This window comes from Globicephala melas, chromosome 5, assembly GCF_963455315.2.
Source record: "Globicephala melas chromosome 5, mGloMel1.2, whole genome shotgun sequence".
Classification (NCBI taxonomy): Eukaryota; Metazoa; Chordata; class Mammalia; order Artiodactyla; family Delphinidae; genus Globicephala; species Globicephala melas.
Genome location: NC_083318.1, coordinates 14,074,198 through 14,096,384, shown reverse-complemented (window position 1 = coordinate 14,096,384; position 22,187 = coordinate 14,074,198). Strand labels below are relative to the sequence as shown.

The window sequence follows — 22,187 nt, the reverse complement described above, 5'->3', positions numbered from 1 at the left end:
TCAACACATTCCCTATCAAATTACCAATGGCATTTTTCACAGAATTAGAACAAAAAATTTTACAATTTATATGGAAACATAAAAGACCCCAAATAGCCAAAGCAATCTTGAGAAAGAAAAATGGAGCTGGAGGAATCAGGCTCCCTGACTTCAGACTATACTACAAAGCTACAGTAATCAAGACAGTATGGTACTGGCACAAAAACAGAAAAATAGATCAATGGAACAGGATAGAAAGTCCAGAGATAAACCCACACACCTATGGTCACCTAATCTATGACAAATGAGGCAAGAATATACAAGGGTGAAAAGACAGTCTCTTCAATAAGTTGTGCTGGGTAAACGGGATCTCTACAAGTAAAAGAACAAAATTAGAACATTCTCTGACACTATATACAAAAATAAACTCAAAATGGATTAAAAACCTAAATATAAGACCAGACACTATAAAATTCTTAGAGGAAAACATAGAACACTCTCTGACATAAATCACAGCAATATCTTTTTGGATCCACCTCCTAGGGTAATGAAAATAAAAACAAAAATAAACAAGTGAGACCTAATTAAATTTAAAAGGTTTTGCACAGCAAAGGAAACCATAAACAAAATGAAAAGACAACCCACGGAATGGGAGAAAATATTTGCAAACAAAGTGACGACCAACAAGGGATTAGTCTCCAAAATATACAAACAGCTCATGCAGCTCAATATCAAAAAAAAAAAAAACCAATCAAAAAATGGGAAGAATATCTAAATAGACATTTCTCCAAAGAAGACATACAGATGGCCAAGAGGCACTTGAAAAGATGCTCAACATTACTAATCATTAGAGAAATGCATATCAAAACTACAATGAGGTATCACCTCACACTGGTCAGAATGGCCATCATCAAAAAATCTACAAACAATAAATGCTGGAGACGGTGTGGAGAAAAGGGAACCCTCTTGCACTGTTGGTGGGAATGTAAATTGATACAGCCACTATGGAGAACAGTATGGACGTTCATTAAAAAACTAAAAATAGAGCTACCATATGACACTGCAGTCCCACTCCTGGGCATATATCTGGAGAAAACCATAATTCAAAGAGACACATGTACCCCAGTGTTCACTGCAGCACTATTTACAATAGCCAGGACATGGAAACAACCTAAATGTCCATCAACAGATGAAAGGATAAAGAAGATGTGGTACATATATACAATGGAATATTACTCAGCCATAAAAAATTGGGTCATTTGTACAGATGTGGTTGGACCCAGAGTATGTCATACAGAGTAAAGTAAGTCAGAAACGTAAAAACAAATATAGTATATTAACGCATATATGTGGAATCTAGAAAAATGGTACAGATGAACGTATCTTCAGGGCAGGAATTGAGACGCAGATGTAGAGAACGGATATGTGGACACGGTGGGGAAGGGGAGGGTGGGATGAATTGGGAGATTAGGATTGACATATATATGCTACCATGTGTAAAACAGACAGCTAGTGGAACCTGCTGTATATAGCACAGGGAGCTCAGCTCAATGCTCTGTGATGATCTAGGTGGGTGGGATCATGGGGGAAGTGGGAGGGACGCCCCAAAGGGAGGGGATGTATGCATACATACAGCTGATTCACTTCGTTGTACAGCAAAAACTAACACAATACTGTAAAGCAACTATACTCCAACTAAAAAACAAAAAAAGCCATATGATAACTAATGGTCAACAAAGCCTACACAAGGCAGAGATTCTGCAATATACTAAGTTTTTTCAGTATCAGGGCTTAAACAGAGTTAAAATTTCTAGACTGAACCCAACATACATATGTAGGGAGCTATATAGCTTAAAGTAAATTAAATTAATACACAAAGTTTTATAAGCGTATTTATTATAAAACTCAGAAGAAAGGGAGAAAGACTAGTGAAACAGACTCCCTTATAAGGAAGGAAGATAAGGCAGTAAGATTACAGGCAGAGAATTAACTACATTCAAGTTAAAGGCAAAAACTTTATATATGCTTTTTACATCATGATAAGAAAAATATGCCTTACATAAGGATTTTGAGAACATCTATATTCCTGATTAACATTGCATTAAGAAATACAGGTTATTTACACAATCAGATTTAGATGAAAACAGAAAATAACTTACGTTTCAAAAAGGGCAAAGATAAACAGAATCACAAAAAACAGAACATTGGTGGCCACAACAGCAACTTGATCAATATTTCCTTGGGGGACCTGAACTTCATCTGTACTTGCTGTAGTAAACAGAAGAAAAATTATATTACCTACACAACTAATTTTTCTTATGACACTAAAACAGTGTAAAATTATATGTAGCAAATTCAATGACTAAACATTTAAAATCATTTTTTTAGGCTTTCAAAGCAATTTAAAAATTAACAATTTACATAACAGAAATAACTTTTAAATGGCATTTAAAATTAAAGTGAATTTTCTTCCCAGGACATACACTTCAATTTTGTTACCTAAAGGAAATACTCAGATTTTCTATTCGGTGTCTCTCAATCAAAAACAGAAATGTATGTCCATAGAATTCTATAAAATGATCTCATGCTAAATACTAAATTTGCTTTAAATTTCAGTTGCAGATTTTTTTCTACCTTACCTAAATTTTAAAGTTACACGGATTTCATGAAGACCTCAAATAGTTTATTAAATAAGTTCTCAGTTCTATGATTCACCTCAATGGATATATATTTTGAATTTCAACAGTACGTAGAATTACTATTAGTAAATATCCTTATTTTTTAACCACAATTTTTTTTAAGTTCTTACGTTATCATTTATATGTTTTGCAAAGAACTACCAAGATTTGATGGTGGCTTTATAAATTAGGAAGGCAAATGAGTTAAGATGTTCACTTATCTTGAACTATATAGTTAAGTAACACACTCAATATAAGCTATATCTGATGTAATTGAGAAATGTGAAGCCATATATATTGATACATGTATGTATACACATCCATCATGCTACTTTATAATTTACCCACTTATTCAGAGTAAACCAGGTAAGTAATACAAGAATGTATTTATGTTATCTTTAAGTGTATGTGTGGCAGAAGTGGGGGCAGGGGGTGATTTTCCTAAGACACATAAATTTCTATAATTTTTTCATAATAGTGCCTGACTTTATATCTCAGGATTCCTGAGGAGGAGTTCTTCCTCCAATAATAAGTGAGATTTGAAAATAGTCTGCTATACTTGGGGGCAATTAAGCACCTTGGACACTTGACATAGGGTTATGACCTCCCTTTCACACAAAGAAAAGCAGTCACACCTTTGTCCAGTTCCTTTTCTGGGGTAGACTCTGGTCCCTGTGGGCCTCAAATTATTTTGGATAGACCTCCCTGATTCTCAATCACCAGCTAGAAGCCAGTCTTTACTCCTTTGAATCAAATATCAACATTGCCCCAAGTTAGACTGGAGTTTACTTTTCTGCAGCCTCCAACCAGTGCTAGCTTTAGTGGGGAGACTCAGAAATGTTGCATCCTAAACTGTGGGAACTGACTAGGTATCCTAATTATAAGAATTTTAAGAAAACACTGCATATTGATTAAAAAACTGTAATTGGAAATTAAATCCTATCCCATGATAACATCTTTAATAATAGGAACAACTTGATGTTTTATCTAAACATTTATTGAAATTTAAAAACGATCTTTGTTTTATAAATATTATTTTGAAGGACCTAGAAATCTTATGAAAGAAAATAGATCTCTCCTTTTTAAACTCCGATTTGTGCTTTAGAGCTGTGTTGTCCAATAGAACTCTGACGTGATGGAAATGTTCTTTCTCTCTACTGTCCAGTACAGCTGGCTGTTAGTCACATATACCCATTAACTAAGCACTTGACATGTAGCTAGTGTGGGAGTTCCCTGGAGGTCCGGTGGCTAGGACTCGGCGCTTTCACTGATGTGGCCCGGGTTCAATCCCTGGTTAGGGAACTAAGATCCTGCAAGCCATGCCACAGAGCCAAAAAAAAAAAAAAAAATGTAGCTAGTGAGATAGTGAGAATGAGGAATTCCTTAAATGTAATTAAGTTTAAACAGCCAAATATGACTAGTGGCTACCACATTTGACAATGTACCTGTATGTCTTTGCTACTCAAAGTGTGGTTCATAGACCAGCAGCATCAGTTCCCATAGGAGCTTGTTATAAATGTAGATTCTTCCTCTCCAGGCCTACTGAAACAGACTCTGCATTTTAACAAGGTTCCCAGGTGTTTTCTAAGCATATTAAAGTCAATAAAGCAAGGATCTATATGGTTATCCCCTTCAACTTATGAAAGATTTCTTGTGCATCTTCCCTTTCTCAGCCCCTCAACCTCAACCTCTTTAACTTGCTCATTCTCTTTACCTTTAAAGAGGTAGAGAGATAGGTCCTTTAAGTTAGCATCCTATCTTACACCTTTTCAAAACAGTAGCTTAAACCCACTGCCGGCACTTCCTCACCACTCATTGTTTCTTTTTTTCTTTCTTTTTATTTTGAAAACTTTCAAACACATCCTTATCCATCTATGTCCTCGATTCAACAATATTTTGCCACACTTGATTCATCTACCCCTTCCTTTCCTCCTTTCTCTCACTCTCTCTTTGTTGCTGTAGTGTTTTTCACTAGATGATTCCCAAATTTCTATCTCTAGCTTTGATCTCTACTGCCAGAATTACAGATGCCTCTGGAATTTTTTAGTTGTTCTAGGGTAGCATTATATTTGGTTTGAACCAAATTGAAATCACCTTATCTTTTCAGTCAGTGTCCCTTCTTAAATTCTCCTTCTCTCATTCTTTCAATTATCTAGAATCAAAACCCAGCAGACATCTTCAACAACCCCCTCCATTCCTTAATATTCCCTATCCAACCTGTCAGAATCTTTTTTTTTTTCTTCAAAAGCTCATATCTCATCCCTTCTCCATTCTCAGTTACTGCTGTAGTTCAGGCCTTTACATATCTGGATTAGCCTCACTTGCAATCTATCGTCATACTTCTCCTTTGTTCAAAATTTGCTATAGCTCCTCACCACTCTGCTCTCCACCCGACTACTTTTAACTTTATCTTCCACCAGTTTTGTTGTAAAAATTAAATAAAATGTCTATCAAAGAACTTGGTAAAATTAACAGGGTCTTTTCCAAAACTTTATAAACTCCTTGAGGACAAGGACTAAATTGCATTCTTTTGCATGGGGGGACAATCCTCAAGGAGGACATAACTAGGAGTACTTAAATAATGGTTTATTTAGTAAAATATACCTACTTATCAGACTGGGTACCTATTTATAAGTCAGAGAAAGATATGAAGGATGAAAATGGGTATTTGTAGAGTATACCAAAAGAATAAAAATACAAAAGAGAAACCATACTTATTCCCATGATTAAGTGAATAAAGAAATACTTGAAACAGAAAGATACATTTGGTAGCAATAATACTGAAATCATTCCAAAGATCTCAAGGATTTTAGGATATTGGCTTTTTGAAAACAAGATGAAGTGATTTTTAGCAATGGTCTTAACCTTACCAATTGTGCACACCAAGTCACTGACATAGGCATGCCTTTAAAAAAAATCAACTTAGCTAACTTTCAACTTTGAAGATCTTCCCCAATTACCCATTGTACTGTCCTCAGAGACAAAATTCAAGTGAATATCAAAGAGACAGAATCATTAGGAACACTTTGTAATATTATAGTAATTTAGTCAAACAGGTCAATAGTACCTTCTTCAAAATTAATATTTTTACACTGTCGTCCTGAGTCATCCACACGATGTTCTCTTAAAAGAAAAACATAAATATTGTATCCATGAAAGGCTTAGTATAATAGATAATAATTTAAATTTATTACTAGCTTTCTATTTTTTCACATTCTGGTATAGTTTCTTTTACTGTCTTCTGAGTAATGAAATTATTATGATATATAACCGATAAAATTTTTAAAATACAAGTTACAATTATTATTATATTATCATATAAAATGAAAAAACCCTCAATTCATCCAAAAGCACACATGAGCTGCCTTAATCAGTATTTGAAGTTTTCCAATGATTTTTAACATGAGTTATAAACATTTTGGACTCTTGGATAAAACACTCCAAAGAAATATAAAGTAACAAAACTTCTGCAGTTTTATAAAATTTTTTCTAATATATAAAAGATAAGAGATACACATTATGAGTAACTTTTGTATCTAAGGTTGAACCTAATCATTAATCTACTTAAAATGTTGCTTTCATGCCATTTCCCCTACTTAGAATCTATCATTAGTAGACCAAGACCAAACCTTGAATCTTTAAAGACCTTATAATCTGTTCTTATTCATCATCTATTATTTTAGTTGTCAGTACCACATGCGTTAGCTGATAAGAAAATATGAACACAACTAAACATCAAAAACCAAATAAAGACATCATAGAAATAATAATTCTCCAACAATGATAATGCTTATTTAATTTCACAATCTACAAGAGTAGTTTTATCATTTCTATCTAATTACCTTAATACAGTAAGAATCAGAATAATATTTAAAATTCCCAGGAAGGCGCCAAGTAAAACTGGTGCTGTGTACATGTTTATCTGCAGCTTAATGGTATCCCATGTCACGCCCTTTTCTCCAATGAGTGCGAAACAAGTCTGAAAAACTTATTAAAATAAAATGTATACAGATTAATTATTATATGGGAGGCACAGGCTAAAATAAATGTGAGAAATATTTACCATCGAATTGGAAGTAATATATGGAATCATCCATCAGACATCTCAGCAGGGGCAAGAAAATTGGTTCTTGGTGGGGAGAGGCAAAACATTTACTCTTTTTCTGTATAAAGCACAGATATGCATACAGTACATAAAACACATACAATATAGGTCTGTGGTATTAAAATTTCATGGGATGGAGTGATTAGGAAAGAAATGTCTAAAAAGCCTCCTTAGGGAGACAATAACATAAAAAATGGGTGAGAAGCACTGATGTACAGGCATTCACAAGGGATTATACCTAACATAACTTGTCAGTATTTTCTTTTTTTAAAATACATCTCTGTATGAAATTTAAGTTATACAATTTCTTCCATAAGTAAATTATTAAAGTTTAATCAATTTCATTATAAGAAACTGTCACTTTTTTTTTTTTTTTTTTGCGGTACGCGGGCCTCTTACTGTTGTGGCCTCTCCTGTTGCGGAGCACAGGCTCCAGACACGCAGGCTCAGCAGCCATGGCTCACGGGCCCAGCCGCTCCGCGGCATGTGGGATCTTCCCAGACCGGGGCACGAACCCGTGTCCCCTGCATTGGCAGGCGGACTCTCAACCACTGCGCCACCAGGGAAGCCCGAAACTGTCACATTTTAACTCAATATTTTAAAGTATTACTGTGTATATGGTACTTAAATTATATATATTTAATACCACTTTCAATTTGGATCTGTGGCAAAAATCAGATTGGGTAAGTATTGGTTTGCTCTCCTGATTTAGATTCTATATCTCGTTCTGCCAGGACTTTACATGTAACCTTAGAGTGAGGATTAAGTAAAATACTGCACCTAAAGCACTTAGAACAGCATCTAGCATATGGTTAGCACTCAATGTTTGTGCTTATTGATGTGGTTATTATTGGAAAAGTCATCTAATCTTTTCAGGCCTACATTTACTCATCTTTAATATAAAATGTTTTAGTGATAATCTTTTTTTAAAAACTTTATTTACTTATTTACTTATTTTTGGTTGCGTTGGGTCTTCATTGCTGCCAGCGGGCTTTCTCTAATTGAGGCGAGTGTGGGCTTCTCATTGCGGTGGCTTCTCTTGTTGAGGAGCACGGGCTCCAGGGGCGCAGGCTTCAGTAGTTGTAGCACACGGGCTTAGTTGCTCTGCAGCATGTGGGATCTTCCCAGACCAGGGCTCAAACCCGTGTCCCCTGCATTGGCAGGCAGATTCTTAACCACTGCACCACCAGGGAAGCCCCGTGAATAATCTTTAAAATAGATGGCCAAAATATTTACTGAGAACCTAAGCCTATACCAGGTACTGTGCTAGAAACTGAGGGTAGAGTGGTAAGCTTAACAAGACCCAGACTATGCCCTCATGCATATAGTAAGGCAATAGGTTCAATTGTTCTAGATTTCTGCTTATATTTTATTCCAGAACACTGAACTAAAATACCAGATTCTGGTGAATGATGAATTAGGCTTTCTTCTGTTGAAGCAAAGTAATGGAAACTGGAGGTTGGGGTGTTAATGATGAAGTATACTGAGCTGGATTCAAATTGATTCTATTTATAACTGCAATATTAAAAGCATGGGCCAATTATATGGCTTTTCAAAGTTATGCTAGGCATAAAAAATTAATTTCTCTACTCATTTAGCAGAAAATTAATTGGCCTTAGGGAAATATTAAATCTCATTAATATATTTTTATATTCATTAAACTATGAAAGCTTGGAAAGAAGAAGAGACTAGTAAATCTTTTTTAAACTCTTTCATTTTCTTCAACCTTAGAAAAGTCTTAAAGGTATGGGCAAAAAGGGGAAAAAAACTCCTATAACTTTCCTCAAATCCTTCAATTAAAAGAATTTTGTTTCTCATAAACAGGAAAAAAAAAGCAAACTCTTGCTGAGATGTCAAGCTAAATGATTATCTGACAGAATGTATACTTTGGAATCAGACAGTGAGGTTTGAATCTCATATTTCCCATTTAATATCAGGGTGACCCTGGATAAGTTACTTAGATTCTCTATGCCTTGGTGTCCTAATCTGTACAGTGGGACTAATAACATTTAATTTAGGGAACATGAGTTAACACATATAAAGAGCCTAGCCTCACTGCTAGATCAAAAAATATCAGTTTCCCTCCCTTTGCCTTCAGCTATGAGGTTTTATACTTGAATTGCATCTAACATTTGAACCTCAAAAGTTTTCCCAATTCAAATCCAAGTAATGATAAGTGAAGAACACCTACCTGGACCTAGAATAAAACCTAATGCTTGACATGCACTTGTGTTTGCCATGGAACTTGTTCTTTCCTGAAGAGACGTAGCACCAGCAATATACGATCTAATAACAGCTACATTTCCTAAGAAAAGACACAATAATACAAAGTAAAAGAAAATATTCTCCAGTTTATAAAAATTCGACTTCATTTGGCTCTATACAGAAGAAGAAATATTAACCTACAACATAGTTACTGCTTCCTCTTTATGATTATACAAGGCATGTATAGTGAACAAATGTATCAATTAATGGAAAATATTACTTTTAGTATTGTGAAAACACAGTTAAAGATGTGAATGAATGAGTGAAAAAATGGCATACAGGAAACTTAAACTTTTTTCATCATTAAATACCAAGAAAGCATTGAGTGAATGGAGTCCTACTAATTGCTACATTGTTTTAAAAGAAATATGCTACACACTCTGCATGTTTATAAAAATAATCCTAAAAATTTGAGCCAAAAAAATTTGCTGAGCATTTATGTTGAAGAGACTCTGCTAGGGGCTAGAGAATATTTTCAAAAGTCATAGATTGTCTCTAATTACACTAACTTTACTAGCTAGTTGGTGATAAGGGATGAAAACAGTGCAAAACAGTATATAAGCAAATGCCAGAGACATGTTGGAGAAGCAGTAGTGTAGCCTAAGAAAGCTTCATGGAAGAGGTGGAACTTGAACTGAATCTTGAAGGATGAAGAATCATGGGAACAGAAGAGAGAAACTATAGGTAATGGGAACATCATGAGCAAAGGCAAAATGATAGGAAAGATATTTGCAATGAGACATCTGTATGTTGAATGTCGTATAGGAGATTGAGAAGAGGTGACCCTAGATGAGAGAAGGCCATAAATGTCAGGATGAATTGAGTCCAACACAACCAAAAATATACATGCATGCATATTACCTGCTCCAAATCCCACCAATCCACGAGCAACCAACATGTAGTATTTATTATGAGAAGCTGGAACCTGGACATATGCATAGAGGCAGTTGGCTGCCACCGAAATCAAAATGGAAACAGTAAGAGGCTCTTTTCTTGGTCGATAGTTAGACCACAAACCAAATATAGGTGAAGCTACCATTTGGCCAAGGCTAAAAGAAGCAATAACCCAGCCCAAAAAACTTGCATCGGCAGTCTGATCAATCTGCAGAAAAAAGTACAATGCTTTAAGAATTGTTATCCGAGAAAAGTAAAGTTAAAAATCCAAATACATTTTTTCTGACCATGTAACATTTCTTATTAAAAAAATAAAAACAATAATTCTAACACATAAGTTTTATAACACCATTACTTACAGTAAGGAATTCAAACTTCTGACATTACAATTAAATGTGTTAACAATTCACTATACACAAGGAAAAATGTTTAGGAAACTTCATCTTTTAGAACAATTATAGAAATTCTGTCATAAAAATCTTGTTAAAAAAATCACATTATATACCTAACAATAACATCATAAGAATAATATGCCATTCTTTAATTCTTGTAAAGTAAATACAATTATTTACCTTATGCTACTCTATAAACTAAACAACCATTAGCACTGTGAATCTATTTTTTTTAACTGGGCACAATAATCAAATGCTTAAAGACAATAATAAAATTTCTCTCATTAAACCTACTACTAATTCTTCCTTTCAGCATAGACAATCCAGGATTCTACCAAAGAGGATTTATATATCATTAATACTGAGGTTAAAACCAAATGATTACAACTCAGAAAATACTTTCAGAAAACAGAAAATTTTAGCTTACAAAAGGGACTATGGAATAAATCAACAGATGGGTTTTTTAAAAATATGGTAGGTTATATAATAATTTGGAAAAATAAGAGCCATTAAATTTTAGGACATAAGTTTAAACATATATAGGTTAAGTGGTAGAACAACTTAATAAGGAAAACCATGGCCTTTTCTCTTCCAAAGATATTTTTAAAAAGCTTAAAATGAAGTTATTTAGGTACATTTCTGTTTGTGTGGCATGAGAAATAAGAGTGAATAAGTATAATGACTTCATGTCATATAAATTTAAAAATTAATTTTCAAAAAAGCAATGAAAACAATTTTAATATTAAATATCTAGTGGTTTGAAAGCAAAAGGATAAAAGTGTCTTCTCAGGATATCAATTGATCATAATAGTCAAGTGTCCATTTCATGGACAGAAGTGAGCTGACTCTTGAAGATGGCTCTAACAATTTTAACAACATTTGCTATTTTTATTGGATACTGTTCTTTACAATGACTGGAAAACTGGAATCTGCTAGAATTCTGCTAGAATTGTAACAGGAAAGTAAAATGGTTTGGAAGATACAGGTTCTATACTACAACAGAAGGTATCAGTTCAGTAATTGAACTGTTATCTGTGCTCCTGTGTGTTTCTCTCTCTCTTATAGTAATAACAGCATGTTGTTTCCAATCCTCTGGCCATCTCTTACTCCGTGGCCCAGACTGTCCCTTCTGGTGACCAGTTTCTGTAGGCCTTCCAAACTCAGCTCAGATATAACTGCTTTTGGGAAATCTTCCAGGATCTCTTTAGTCTGGATCAGCAACATCTCCCTAACCCCCATGTCTGTCTGTCTGTGTCAGTCTGTGTGTATGTCCCTCTCTCCCCCAGCCCCCACTCCTTCTGTCTCTCTCTGCCTCTCTGCCTCTCTCCCTCTCCCTCTAGCTCCCTCTCCCCTGTGAACACGCACACACACTCACACATCAAGCTCTTAAGACTTTTACCCACTCATATTGTATGGTAATTATCTGTAAACTTGCTTGGTTTTGCACACTTCAGTGAAAGTTAGATGCATCTCTTCTCTTAAAAAAAAGCCCACAGTGCGTAGTACTGAATTTCAAAACATTCTTCTCTAAACATGTTAATAATATTGACAAAGTCAAAGTTCTAGAACTCGTAATGCTTCGCTACGGGAGCTGAGATGTGTTCCAAGCCTCCTCAACTATTTACTTACAGATTATTGCTTATTCATCCAATTAACAGTCACTAAGGCCTTCTCTGTGACAAAACCTGTGCGAGGCTATATGAATACAAATTGAATAAACACAGTTCTTGCCATCAAGGAGTTTCCAAACCAGGTTCTACTTAACTGATTCTGAAAAATCCTACATTTTTGAGTAGCTGAGGAAAAAAACCAGCATGCTTTAATTCTTTATCTGTCAAATGGGGGTAACTTCACAGAGTTGTTATGAGAATTATTTAAGCCAAGACATGTATAGTGCCTAGGGTCATGTCTGCCTATAGTATGCACTAAATGAATGTTACCTATACATAAAAAATTAATATTTCTTGGTATTTTGTTTTTACTGATATGTCAGTTTTATTATTATATTTTATTGTAACATGCATGAGTAGTCCCACTATGTCCCTGGGCCTACAGATAACCTATCATTCCAATTCAAAATCTGGGTTTAAGAATATGAGTTTTCCTGGAAATCAATCACAACTCTGGGCAACACAGGCTACGGAATCACTGGGCTGATAGCTGTCTATCAGCCAGGGTCAGAAGCACAAGTCAGCGATTCACAGCAGTGCCAAATTCCTTTCGGACAGATAACTTACTGTTTGGGGGTTTTAGAGGGGTGGTTGGGCCTAGCTTTTTATCTTTCTCACAGATGACTTTTAAGCTAAGTAATATTTGGTAACACATTATCGTAAAAGAGATAGTAGCCTTCAATTAAAAATGAAAATTTTGATAAACAGCAATGACCTACTGTATAGCACAGGGAACTATATTCAGTAGCTTGTAAAAACCTATAATGGAAACGAATCAGAAAAAGAATGTGTGTGTGTGTGTGTGTGTGTGTGTGTGCGCATAATTGAATCACTTTGCTATACACCTGAAACATTGTAAATCAACTATACTTCAATAAAATAAATAAACAAATAACATTTTAAAAAAAGAATGAAAAATCTTAAGACAGTAGGTAACATAGCACTGTAGAGTCAGATTTTGGTTTCGGATAGGCTTGATTCTACCATTTTCTAGCTGTGTGATCTTGGGCAAGCTACCTAACTTCTCTAGTCTGAGTTTCTTTATCTGTTAAACAGGAGTGATAATGACCACCTCACAGAGTTGTTATGAAGATTAAAAGATGATTTAGATGAAAGATTTAGTATTGTGCCTGGCACACAATGAGCTATAATATTATTATGAAATAACTTGAGAAAATTAACTCACAAGGTTTTTGGTGAAAATGTTATGCTTGTATTGCCAAAGAACTACTGATATGTTCATGTGCTCTCAATAAATTTACCTTTGAAGAGATTACAAATATCTGGAGAAAGGAGTGTACCTTTTCAAAATTCAACTTATTATGCTGAGTAGACCTAATTTTGTAAATACCTTTCTTTTGAGAATTCTGAGGTTAAACAAACTAGATACAGGGACCATAGAAATCAAGAGTTTTTATACATGGAAATACATATTTTAGCACAGAAGATATTGCTCCAGAATTGTTAAATATTCTGTTCCAATTCTAATAATTCTGCCAGTATGGAAAGAATTTTTAGTGTCATGAGTAATGACTTCATGTAAAATAAATTTTTAATTAGTTTAAATTAATTTTCAAAATGGCAGTGAAAATGTGGCACTAAATCACTAAAAAGTAAAATGTGTATTTTTTTCCTATATTTCTTTTAAAAGATAGCATAAGAAAATAGGATTTTTAAGTTAAAAATTATAAAAACTGGGCTTCCCTGGTGGCGCAGTGGTTGAGAGTCTGCCTGCCGATGCGGGGGACACGAGTTCGTGCCCCGGTCCGGGAAGATCCCACATGCCGCGGAGCGGCTGGGCCCATGAGCCATGGCCACTGAGCCTGTGCGTCCGGAGCCTGTGCTCCGCAACGGGAGAGGCCACAACGGTGAGAGGCCCGCGTACCGCAAAAAAAAAAAAAAGAAAAAAAAATTATAAAAACTAAAAAATCTATAATGAAATATAAGATATCAATAAATTTCTTATATAATAGGTATAATTTTTAAACGCTGTTACAACACTCAATGATAAGTATTAATGATAAAGGGATATGGAAGCACATAGGAAAACCTTCTAATGCAAACTGGGGTGAGGGACAGTAAGAAAAGGCTTTTCAGAGGAGGTGACATTGGATCAAAGCCTTGAAGAATTAATAAAAAATAGTGGAGAAGAAGGGGAGGAAGGGAATGGCAGAGGAAAGGAGAGATGGAGGGAAGGAAAGCACTCCAGAAAAAAAAGGAGGAAAAAGTGTAAAGATTTGAGGACCTTAGGTTCATCCAAGTACATGATATAATAAATTACTGTCTATAGATCTAATATTGGCCAAGGCTCAGGATCTAGGCTGAAACACACACACACACACACACACACACACACACACACACACACACTCTCTCTCTCTCTCTCTCTCTCTCACTCTCTCTCTCTCTCTTTCTCTCTGTCTCTTTCTCTCTCTCCTCTGGAGAAAACCAAAATATAACGGGCAAGTTGATAAAGAAAAATACACAAAATAATTTAAGAATAAAGAGTTAAGAGTAATGTCATGGAAGCTAAGAGAGAGTTTCAAGAAGCAAAGAGAGGACAACAATGTCAAACACTACCCAAATGTCACCTAAAGTAAGGACTGAAAAGTATCTACTATTTGGTGAGCGATTAAGTCCTTGGAGACCTCATCAAGAGCAGTTGCAGGGTAGCAGAGGAGTTAATCAGATTGTAGCAGGTTAAGGAGTGAAGAGGAGTTAGGAAGCACAGAGGAACTCCTTCAAGAACCTTAACTGAAATATTATTATAGATTAATTATGTCTCTACCTTAAATACTGATTTTTAATAAATTCATTACTGGAATTTTAAGACAGAACTGACAGTTATATGTCAAATATATTTTTTAAAAAGGTAGAATTGACAGGACTTGATCATCAACTGATGATCAACTGATGTTAGAGTACCCACCAAACTTGCATCTTCTTGTCACTCCCTCCTTCCCATGTAGTAACCACAGCATCAAAACACATGTATTGTCTATTCTTTTCACAATGTCACCTGACAACCCAAATTATTCTATCAGAAAGCATCAAGTTATTCCATAGCAATATCATTTATACATTATAGGAATTCAGACTATGTCTAGCTTAGTTTCCTTTTTATTAGGGAAGGGGTACGGATGGGATGGGAAAGTGGCTAATAAGTAGGTGACCATACATCTACATTTGCCTGCGATTGTCTGGATATAATCCTATTTTCCTGCTAAAGCACTCTTTTCACTTCAAGAGTGCTCTGGTTTGCACAATCAAGCATACAGTCACCTTACTTATAAGCCTCTTTTGAAGAATTATTATCTCAAGTTATTTTAGTAAAGATTAACTCTGAATACCAAAGAGATTCTCTAGAAAACTCTTAACTACATAAGAGTTATTACTACTACAGCTACATAAGAGATGAATAAAGTGCACAAACCTTTTGGAGATATGGCCATATTGACATTAACACAATAGAAAATCCTGTGAAGAGGCAAATTCTGTTATTTATACTTATAATAATTTCATCACTATAGATACAAATTTTTGAACTATAGCATGGATTTTAATACATCATTATGAATTTACAAATTTATAACCACAAATGTCTAATTTATTAAGCAATGGAGTTTTATTTATCAGAAGGAAAATAAATATTAAAGGCTAGAAAACATATATATAATTATAGTCCCTCACCACAATTAACATAATAAAAGCAGAGGACCTATTTCTCCTCATTCACGTGTCTTTACTGTAAATGAAAATTACTGGAACTTCCCTGGTGGCAGAGTGTTTAAGAATATGCCTGCCAATGCAGGGGACACGGGTTTGCGTCCTGGTCTGGAAGGATCCCACATGCTGTGGAGCAACTAAGCCCGTGCGCCACAACTACTGAGCCTGCGCTCTAGAGCCCACGAGCCACAACTACTGAAACCTGTGCACCTAGAGCCCATGCTCTGCAGCAAGAGAAGCCACCGCAATGAGAAGCCCGCGCACTGCAACAAAGAGTAGCCCCTGCTCACCGCAACTAGAGAAAACCCATGCACAGAAACGAAGAACCAACGCAGCCAAAAATAAATAAATTTATTTTAAAAAAAAAAAGAAAAGAAAATTACTGAGAGTTTTGTTAAGTTTTTATAGCAGAAATGAATGGAGGTAAGGCTACTTTGTTATAGAGGAATTGCTAGACTTCTAATCTGTGTTGTTTGGGAGAGATAATTCACTGTAGGGAGGACTAAGAAGAAGGAAAATTATCTTTAAAGGGGGCAGTGGCTATAAAGAACCAGAATTTCTCAAGATGGGCATACCTTAAAAGAAAATTATCTCTGCTAGCTTTTATTGCTTGAGAACTGTAATGATAAACTCCAATGTTATTTGTCGATTTTAAATATTAGGTACATCCAATCACAATTCTATCAAGGCTATTTTTAAAAAAAACAGCTCTATTAAGATATAATTCACAATGAATTCACCCATTTAAAGTGTACAATTCAATGGTTCTTAGCGTGCCAGATATGTGCAACCATGACTACAGTCAATTTTAGAATATTTTAGTCACCTCAAAAAGAAACCCTGGACCCTTTAGCTATACTCTTCTATCCTCTATCATTTCCCCAACAGCCCTAAGCAACCACTAATCTACTTTCTGTCTCTATAGATTTTCCTATTCTGGACTTTCATATGAATAGAACCACACAATACGTGGTCTTTTGTGTCTGGCTTCTTTCTTTGCATAATGCTTTCAAGGTTCACCTATGTTGTTGCAGTATCAGTACTACATTCCTTTTTAAAAGTCTGTTTTAAAAAATAATTTAATTATTAGTTTCATCTTAGTGTATTTTGAATTAACACATTGACTTGATGAAAAGAATCAACTAATGTTTGAAAATAAGATTACTATCTCACAATCAAGAAACTTGTAAACAGGTAAAATGTTTCACATGCCAATTAAAATCTAAAGTTAAAAAATTTTTTGCTGTTAAATTTGAAATTATTACTTATATTTTAGATAAATGAGTATAAAAATTAGAAATGCTTTAAATAAAAAAACAATCTGTTGCAGAGATTGTTACCTACACAACATTCATTTGCCCCCTTCCTCCTCTCCGATAGAATCCTGGTTGTATTGAGGTATCCATCACTCCTCCACAAAGCCACAGGCTTTAGAGGACACTGTGTCCACTCCAAATTCCAGAGGGTAGATCCTGATTAGATCTCACTATCCCAGCTGATGATGGGTTTAGAAATTAACAGGTAACCCAATTCTGACCAGTGAGAAATAAGGGGAGGTCTACTTTGGGACCTCCAAGAAAGGACTCCTTGTCTCTTTGGAGGTTTAAAAAATAAGTCCCTTTCAATCAATAAAAATTACTGTGGAAGGATGTGACACGTGGAACTGCTGCTGCATCCCTCCTATAGCCTAAGAATGAAGGCAATATGCAGAAGAGAGCAAAACCAAAAAACTTATTCAGAAGCAGAGCCAGTGAACTTCACCTGGAGTTGTCCCACTATGGATATCTTATAAGAAAATACAAATTACTGTTCAAGCCAATTTGAATCAACATTTTTTCCTGATATTTGTGGAAAGCATAATAATGGATATACAATCCAAAAAACTGTTGAAAATATCCTTTATTTTGTACTTTTCTTTAGTTTTAGCTTTATTTAAAGTCTATTTTTGCTCAATGTTGAATCATAAAGAAGACTGGCAAGAGAGAGAGAACAAGAGGGTGACCTGAGATAAATGGAAAGGATATGGAAAACAACTTAGTCAAATGACCTTCACTAAATCCATCTCAGGAAAGAAACCGTTTGTAAAATTATTGCCTATGGACTTAGAGTCCACGATTGGAAAAAAAATTGATTCCCTAAAACATTCCTTTATAAACTATCACAGTATTGAGAATTCCTATATATTTTCATTCCTTACCATTTTTAACATAATTACAGTTCTTAATATTAAAAATTTTTTTCCTCATAAAGGTTAACTTTTTCAGTAAATATATTTTCAGAAATAATGTTAATAGGTTAAAATAATCAAGCTATACAGATTAATATTCTTGGACTTTACTATTGGTATGTGTCAATATAAAAGTTAAATGAGGTTCACAGGCAACAAAAGTAAAAAGCAAATACATTAAACTACATCAAAATTTAAAACTTCTGTGAATAAAAGGGCACAATCAGCAGAGTGAATAAGAGTCACGGAATGGTTGAAAATATTTGCAAATCATATATCTGATCAGGGATTAATATTCAGAATATATAAAGAACTCCTACAACTCAACAACAAAAAACAACCTTATTTAAAAAATGGGCAAAGGACTTGAACAGACATTTCTTCAAAGAAAATATACAAATGGTCAATATGCATGTGAAAAGATGCCTAACGTGAGTAAGGAGAGTAAGTAAGTGAGTAAGGAGATACAAACCAAAGTCACAATAAGCTACTACCCGATTAGAATGACTAATGTCAAATAAACATAAAATAAGAGTTGGTGAGGATGTGGAAAAATCTGAACCCTGACTGTTGATTAGAATGTAAAATGCAGCAGCAGCTATGGAAAAAAGTATAGCAGTTCCTCAAAAAGTTAAAAATAGAATTATCATATGATATAGCAATTCCACTTCTGGATATATACCCAAAAGAACTGAAAGCAGGATGTTAAAGAGATATTTGCACACCCATGTTCACAGCAGCTATTTGTAAGAAACAAGATATGGAATCAACCCAAATGTTCATCAACCAATAAATGGATAAACAAAATGTGGTATATACTGAAGGGGATCAGAACGTTCTACCCCAAAATATGCTGCTTTGGCATATTGATTATTTTGAGCTGAAGGCAACTAACAAACAGCAGACACAGAAGGGCTTTCTGTCTTCCCCCTTTCTGCCTAAAAACTGGGCATAAATTTCCCCTGAGAAATGTGCTCTTCCAGTACCAGGAAGAAGAAAATATTCTTATCACTGCAGATGGAGCATCAATGCTGAGATGAGTCTGCACAAACAAACCTTACTCAAATAACCCTCATCCTCCATTAGTTTCCCCCATGTATTTCCTAGTCACTTTCCCACAATTTACCATCCCTAGAAAGCTAACCACTTTTCTTTGTCTAGTCACCTCTCCACAATTAGAGACCCTTGTTAAAATAGTATATAAGTCCCTGAGTCTAACCCTTTCTTTGGGGTTTTCACTTTTCTATGAAGCCCCGTATCTCACATAAAAATATTAACATCAAATAAATTTTTATGCTTTTCTCCTGTTGATCTGCCTTTTGTCAGTTTAATTTGCAGGCCCCAAATTAAAAACCTTTCCTTTACTTTCTTAGCTATAAAATCTAAGAAAGTAAAGAAAAAGTTTTCCCTCTCCTACAATTTATACAACAGACTATTACTCAACCTTAAAAAGGAAGGAAATTCTGACACATGCTACAACATGGATGAACCTTGAGGACATTACGCTAAATGAAATAAATTAATCACAAAATTAAAAATACTGTATGATTTCATTTATATGAACTATCTAGAGTAGCCAGGTTCATAGAAACAGAAAGCAAAATGATGGTTAATGGTGGTTGAGGGAAGGGGAAATGAGTTGTTGTTTAATGGCTATAGAGTTTCAATTTTGCAAGATAAAAAAGTTCTGGAGATTGGTTATACAACCATGTAGGGATATTTAACAACTCTGATCTTAGAAATGGTTAAGATGGTACATTTTATGTTATGTGGTTTTTACCATAATAAAAAAATAATTTTTAATTAAATGACATTAAAATATGATATTTTATCTAAATTTTTTAAATTATGTATAATTTCAAATACTTACCTACACTGCTAAGAAACATAGTAAGATACAGAATCCTAATTGATCTCCATCGGCTCTTATAATGCTCCTCAGTTTCTATAATATCCCATTCTCTAGGTATAAAGAAGAAAAATGTAGTATAAAGTTATCTCAGTACATGCAAATCTTTCTGTGGCATAATTTTATTTTCTCTCTCCTAAAGTCATGAAAATGATATGATAGAGGTATAGTTTACTAATATTGGTTTTTACTATACTAATTCATCTATAAATAAGTATTATATCTTTTAATTTCCATGGATTATATTTATGGATCACTGTGCATAGGAAGTTGGGAGACATGAGGCAGCTTAAAAAGGCAAAACATTTTGTGAACCAATTATTTTGCTATTGTTGGCATGCTATAAACTTATGAATCAAGCATGTTTAAATTTGCTAAACTGACAAAATGAATAAAGTATATCAAAATAAACAAAATAAACTAGCTACAACCATTAGATCTCCTACAGGTGGGATATACAACTAGTAACTATTAAACGATAATAACTGTCATCATTATGACATGCTCTACTTGATGACAGCAAATTAACTTTGCTGTAGGAAGCTATTTTAGTTGGGTACTTTCAGCAAAATTAATATAAAAGTGACACCAGGAAGGTTTGATATGACCTAAGACATTCGTAGCCCTGGAACCTCCTGAAACATTTGCCTTTGCTCCAACACAGGTTACCAGACAAGCTCTGTTAGTGGACCAAAGAGAGACCAAGGCCCCTCCAGACTGGGTTGACCTTTCATTATCACCCTTGACCTGGATTAAGGGCAAGTATGTTAACCACGTAGCCTACCTGTCAGGTGATAACGTTAGCATGTGTACCCATTACATTTTCACATATGCACACAGAAAGAGTTAACAAATTTACCCTAATATAAGCATTATATGTTTTCAAATAATTAAAACAAGCACAACAGAAAAAATGCCACCTTATGTTCCAACATTATTTTCTAAAATAGGCTTAGTACTGTTAGTCTTCAAAAAAGAAAGTATGTTTTTTTAAATGTGACATGACTGGGAATGTTAGAGAGGGAATGAAGAAGAGAAATAACATTTATTAGATCTATTATGTGCCAGATATATCAGTTCCTGATATAATATATATGAAGTGCTTAACACTGTATATGCTGTTCCACAAAAATACTGTAATGTCGCATACCTGAAAAATAGCAGAACCCCAGATGCTCGTATTTGCAAATCAATATATTGAAATTTGGAATACATAATGCAGATACAGGAAGTCCCCTACACACGAACCTTCAAGTTGCAAACTTTCAAAGATGCGAATACGCGTTCGCATGTCCAATCACATAAGTTAGTTCACGTGTCTGGCAAACATTGTCACATGTGTGCATCCTCTAAAAGTGGTTGTGCTTTTGTGTACTTTACTGTACAGTACTGTATAGAGTACAGTAGAACAGTATCTTTATTTCAAGCCCAGGATGTCCAGAAGCAAGCGTAAAAGCAGCGGTGATGTGTCTGGTACCGCTAAGAAGTGCCAAGTGATAACGACAGAAACAGAAGTGAATATAATTGAGAGAGTGGAGCGAGGCAAAAAGATGGTTGACGTCGCTCATTCTTATAACATGAATCGTTCAACCATCAGCACGATTCTAAGAACATGGACGAGATCATGGAATACATGAAGTCTGATGTGCCAATGATGTCGACAATAATATCAAAGAAGTGTGGGAAAATGACGGAGATGGAGAAAGTTCTCAGGGTGTAGATGCAGGATCAGTATCAGTGTTGAGTCCCACTCAGATTAATGCTGATTCAAGTGGAAGCCAAAAGACTTTATGAAGACTTGAAGAAGAAATACGGTGAAGAATCAAAGGGCGCATCTTTTAATGCCAGTCATGGCTGGTTTCATCAGTTCAATGCTACAGCCAACCTTGACAACGTAAAAGTAAGCGGCGAGGCAGCGAGTGCAGATACGGTAGCTGCCTGGGAATTTCCTGAAATGCTTTGAGAAATTATTGATGAAGGCACGTACTCACCCAAGCAGGTTTTTAAGGTGGATGAGACAGGACTGTACTGGAAGAGGATGCCAGACCAAAGTTACATCAGTAAGGAGGAAAAGTCAATGGCAGGTTATAGAGCAGCAAAGGATAAGCTAACTCTGTTGTCTGGTGGCAATGCTTCCGGTGATATGAAGCTGAAGCCTCTCTTAGTTTATCATTCAGAGAACCCAAGAGCCCTTAAAAACATAGCCAAGGGCTCTCTTCCTGTTGTGTGGAAGAGTAACCCCAAAGCCTGGGTTACACAGGCCATTTTCCAGGATTGGTTTTTCCACCACTTTATCCCGGAGGTAGAGAACTATTGCTTGGAACATTCTTTTGCTGCTCGAT

The 22,187-nt window shown here is 35.1% G+C and overlaps 1 protein-coding gene across 5 annotated transcripts in view; it reads right to left on the bottom strand.

Moving 5' to 3' along the window:
• The window catches only part of MFSD8 (major facilitator superfamily domain containing 8), a 47,009-nt gene that overhangs the window by 17,025 nt on the left and 7,797 nt on the right, over nt 1-22,187 (bottom strand). For 2 of the 5 annotated variants that reach the window (XM_060298949.2, XM_030863877.3), the window contains exons 2-8: nt 19,807-19,898; nt 15,417-15,460; nt 9,889-10,129; nt 8,954-9,067; nt 6,500-6,644; nt 5,725-5,780; nt 2,139-2,247 (exon numbers count right to left, since the gene is read on the bottom strand). In XM_060298949.2, the coding sequence (XP_060154932.1) occupies nt 2,139-2,247; nt 5,725-5,780; nt 6,500-6,644; nt 8,954-9,067; nt 9,889-10,129; nt 15,417-15,460; nt 19,807-19,825 (728 nt within the window). In that variant the 5' untranslated portion in view covers nt 19,826-19,898. The remainder of the gene's footprint in view (nt 1-2,138; nt 2,248-5,724; nt 5,781-6,499; nt 6,645-8,953; nt 9,068-9,888; nt 10,130-15,416; nt 15,461-19,806; nt 19,899-22,187) is intronic. The other 3 variants (XM_060298951.2, XM_060298952.2, XM_060298950.2) reach the window with 3 other exon arrangements.